General features: G+C 55.6%; 1 protein-coding gene and 1 pseudogene across 1 annotated transcript in view; one reads left to right on the plus strand and one right to left on the minus strand.

The window, feature by feature from the left end:
- ACA1_227370 (uncharacterized protein) overlaps positions 1–472 on the plus strand; it is a gene marked incomplete at both ends in the record, with an annotated part of 1,543 nt that extends 1,071 nt beyond the window's left edge. Inside the window, one exon of the mRNA XM_004346462.1 lies at positions 14–472. Coding sequence (XP_004346512.1) covers positions 14–472 — 459 coding nt within the window. The remainder of the gene's footprint in view (positions 1–13) is intronic.
- Positions 473–2,288: 1,816 nt separating this feature from the next.
- ACA1_227480 overlaps positions 2,289–3,439 on the minus strand; it is a 3,441-nt pseudogene continuing 2,290 nt past the window's right edge.

The raw sequence follows: 3,439 nt of genomic DNA on the forward strand, positions 1-3,439 counted from the left end.
GCCGCAGCCGCAGTGTCTGCCGCCTCTCCGGCAGGAGCTGGGCGCCGTGCTGCAGGCCACCGCGCAACAGTCGCCGCAGCCCAGCCGACCCATGCCCGAGGTCGCGGCCTACCAGGAGCGGTCCCTCCGGGGCTCACTCCCCGACACGCCTTACCACCACCATCACAACAGCAGCGCCAGCAACAACGGTTACCACTCGGCCGTGCCATCGCAGGCCCGCCACTCCTCGCCCTCTTCCTCGCCGCTGCAAGCGACTCCGCCTCCGCCGAGGCAGCCCTCGAACATTCTGCCTTCGCTCTCTTCGCTCCTGCTCCTTCCCTCATTGCCATCGCCAATGCCGGCGGCCCAGCAGCCTGCGCCGTCGCACTCGTATCGGCCTCTCGCCCCAGCTACCAACGACTACCACGACATGGGCAACAAGCGAAAGCGAGAGCGCTGGCAATCGCCCGCCCAACCCTGTACTTTTGTTTGATTGACCTCCTTACCCCTCCTCCATGTACATACACGTAAATACTTGAGTAAATAAAGCCTTTCCCACAACTGGCCTTGTCAATGGGAGAGTGGTGAGACCCAAAACGAAGAAGATATAAAAGACAAGAAATGGTGGTGCACGCCCACCAGCTTTTTGGGAGTTGGCTTGGTCGTGAGCACGAAAGGGGGGATGTGATGGGGGCAGGGGGATAAGAGCTGACGGATACGGCCATACTGCGCAGAAAGCACCGCTTCCCATCCGAACAGCGAAGTTAAGCTGCGCCAGGCGGTGTTAGTACTGGGGTGGGCGACCACCCGGGAATCCACCGTGCCGTATCCTTTTGCTTGTTGTGAGTGATCCTCACCACTCTGCTTCTGAATCCCTCACCACCCTCCCTCCCCACTTCAATCCACCACCATGATGTTGTTAGGTCACTCAGGGTTAGCTAAGCATGATTGTGAACTTCATTTGCACATCAACAATTTTTTTATGATGACTTTTTCAGATCATCTCAGAGGCATTTTTGGTCACTCTATTTTATGGCCACTTCAACCTCCTCACAATCCATTATATTGTACATTGACCAAAAATCAAAAAGTACCACTGTCACTTTTTTCCCAACTTTGTTGAGCTTGACCACATGCAAATCACACAAGCCAACTCCAACTTCACTCCATCAAGCTACTACAAAGCCATGGCCACTAATTTATAAAGAAAGATACCTCCTCTCCTGTGATTTGCTAAACATTGCACTCCACAGGAGGTAAGCATTGCTTTGTCCACAGACTCCATGCAGACATGGAATGTCAACTACCACAAGACTTTTACTCCCATCATCAAGAACTTCTAGCCAAGTGTTTTGAAATCAAGTATCTACACCCCAAGGCCACCGTTTGGCTGTTGTTCATGAGGTGTACAGATCAATGAAAGCTTGGGCATCATTTTCAGAAAATGTACAGAAGTGGAGGATGTTATTGAAGAAGGAATGACAAGGCAGCATCTCTTTTTATGTGCAGATGGCCATCTGACATGCATTAGATGGCCATGTTGCTGAAATATGTGCATTTTTCACATGTTCCATTCACATTTCTCAGATTTTGTGCATTGAACTGGTCAAAGTGTACTGATGACACCAGTCTGTTTCTGGAGGGTGTGCAGATACTGGTGTTACAGCCCTGACAATCTGTGCATGCTGCCAGATTGTTCATGAAAAAGTGTTACTTACCCTTTTTTGTGAACACTTGGTTTTCTGTCTGTGGACAAAGCAGTCCTTTACCTCTTGCCCTTGGCTTAAGCTTGAACATCATCTTAAAGGCACTCATGCCTATTCCTGGGCTTGAGGGCTGAGCTTCCAGGGTGGTGATGAGGTGAAGTTCAACCTTCCCTTTCTCACCTACCAACCAAGATGACAAAGGGGAAGGTGAAGATTTTGATCCAGATGTTGTCGCATGATATTGGGCAGATGTGGTGGCTGAAGTGGTGAGGGATTCAGAAGCAGAGTGGTGAGGATCACTCACAACAAGCAAAAGGATACGGCACGGTGGATTCCCGGGTGGTCGCCCACCCCAGTACTAACACCGCCTGGCGCAGCTTAACTTCGCTGTTCGGATGGGAAGCGGTGCTTTCTGCGCAGTATGGCCGTATCCGTCAGCTCTCATCCCCCTGCCTCCATCACATCCCCCCTTTCGTGCTCACGACCAAGCCAACTCCCAAAAAGCTGGTGGGCACCACAATGGTGCGCACGATCTCCTTTGTTACTTCACCCACACAGACCAATCAAATCAATAATGTTACAATCACTGCGTTGCCAAGGGCATCAATCGACCTCTTCGATGGTTGGACCGCGCGTGGGAGGGGCTGCATTGGGCGCGGGACTCTCGGGCAGGGTCACAGGGAACGACCAAAGAAGGTCCTGTAGCTCGGCGAGTTGGCCGCTCACGGCGTTGAGCACTGAGTTGGCCCGGGCCATGATGGCGGCGTCGGCCTGTTCCGCTTCGGTCAGGTTGGCCGCCATCGCGCGCTGAATCTCGGCGGTGGTGGCTTCGATCACCCGCTGCACGTCGGCGCGATAACCCAGGCCCGCGAGCAGGTGGTCATGCAGCCGCGTGTTGGCCTTGGCAGCAAGCAGCGCCCACTCCTCGCTCCTGTCGGCCACCCTCTCGGAGAGGAACGCCAGAGCTGCGAGCGTGGCCACCACCTGTTTGAACCAAACCACCGCCACCACCGCAGACATTCCACAAAGAATAGGTTAGCTCGGTCGACGCTCGGCTGGTGGGCGTGTGTACCGTGTCCACGGTGAGCGGCTCGAGTTGCAATGGTAGAGGCGGGCAGTGTTGCTTCACGTCGAATTGGAGGACCTCGCACAGCTTAGGGGTGGGAGGCCACTCGCCTGTGTAGTCGTTGCCGCACAGCCAGCTCACAGTGAAATCATGCTCGGGCGTGCGGCAGAGAAAATTGGCTGCAAGCGCACGGAGGCGGGCGTACCGTTCGCTTTCTGTAGCGCAATCAGTTGCATGTACTGCGCTTCTAGCTCGGCCGCCTGGCGATGACACACACGCGCACGGGACACGCCAGGAGTGAGTCATCTCCGCACATCACGTTCCCCTCCTCATGAGTACGCCGGTTCCCGATCCTCACCTTCTTCATGCGGCGCTCGTCGAGCTGCGCGAACAAGGACTCGACGGCCTGCGACGCCGTGGCTAGGTTCTTATCGAAGGGCGTAACCCGGCGGGCCACAGACCCCGCGCTCACGCCTGTGTGTGGGCCAATAAGACGCTGTGTGAGGAGCTGCGACTGTTGACTGTCAACAGGCACTCTCCAGGGGGGTTGCAGGGGGAACCTCTGCCGCATTGGGCCTCGATGATCCGGCGCAGCTCGTCGTCCGCGGTCTTCGCCGCCTCGGCCTCCCTGACCATCCGCTCAACCTCGGCCGCGCTGAGCCTCCCCTTCACAGGCGCATATGGAAAC

This window comes from Acanthamoeba castellanii, assembly GCF_000313135.1.
Source record: "Acanthamoeba castellanii str. Neff unplaced genomic scaffold scf7180000084761, whole genome shotgun sequence".
Lineage (NCBI taxonomy): Eukaryota > Discosea > Longamoebia > Acanthamoebidae > Acanthamoeba > Acanthamoeba castellanii.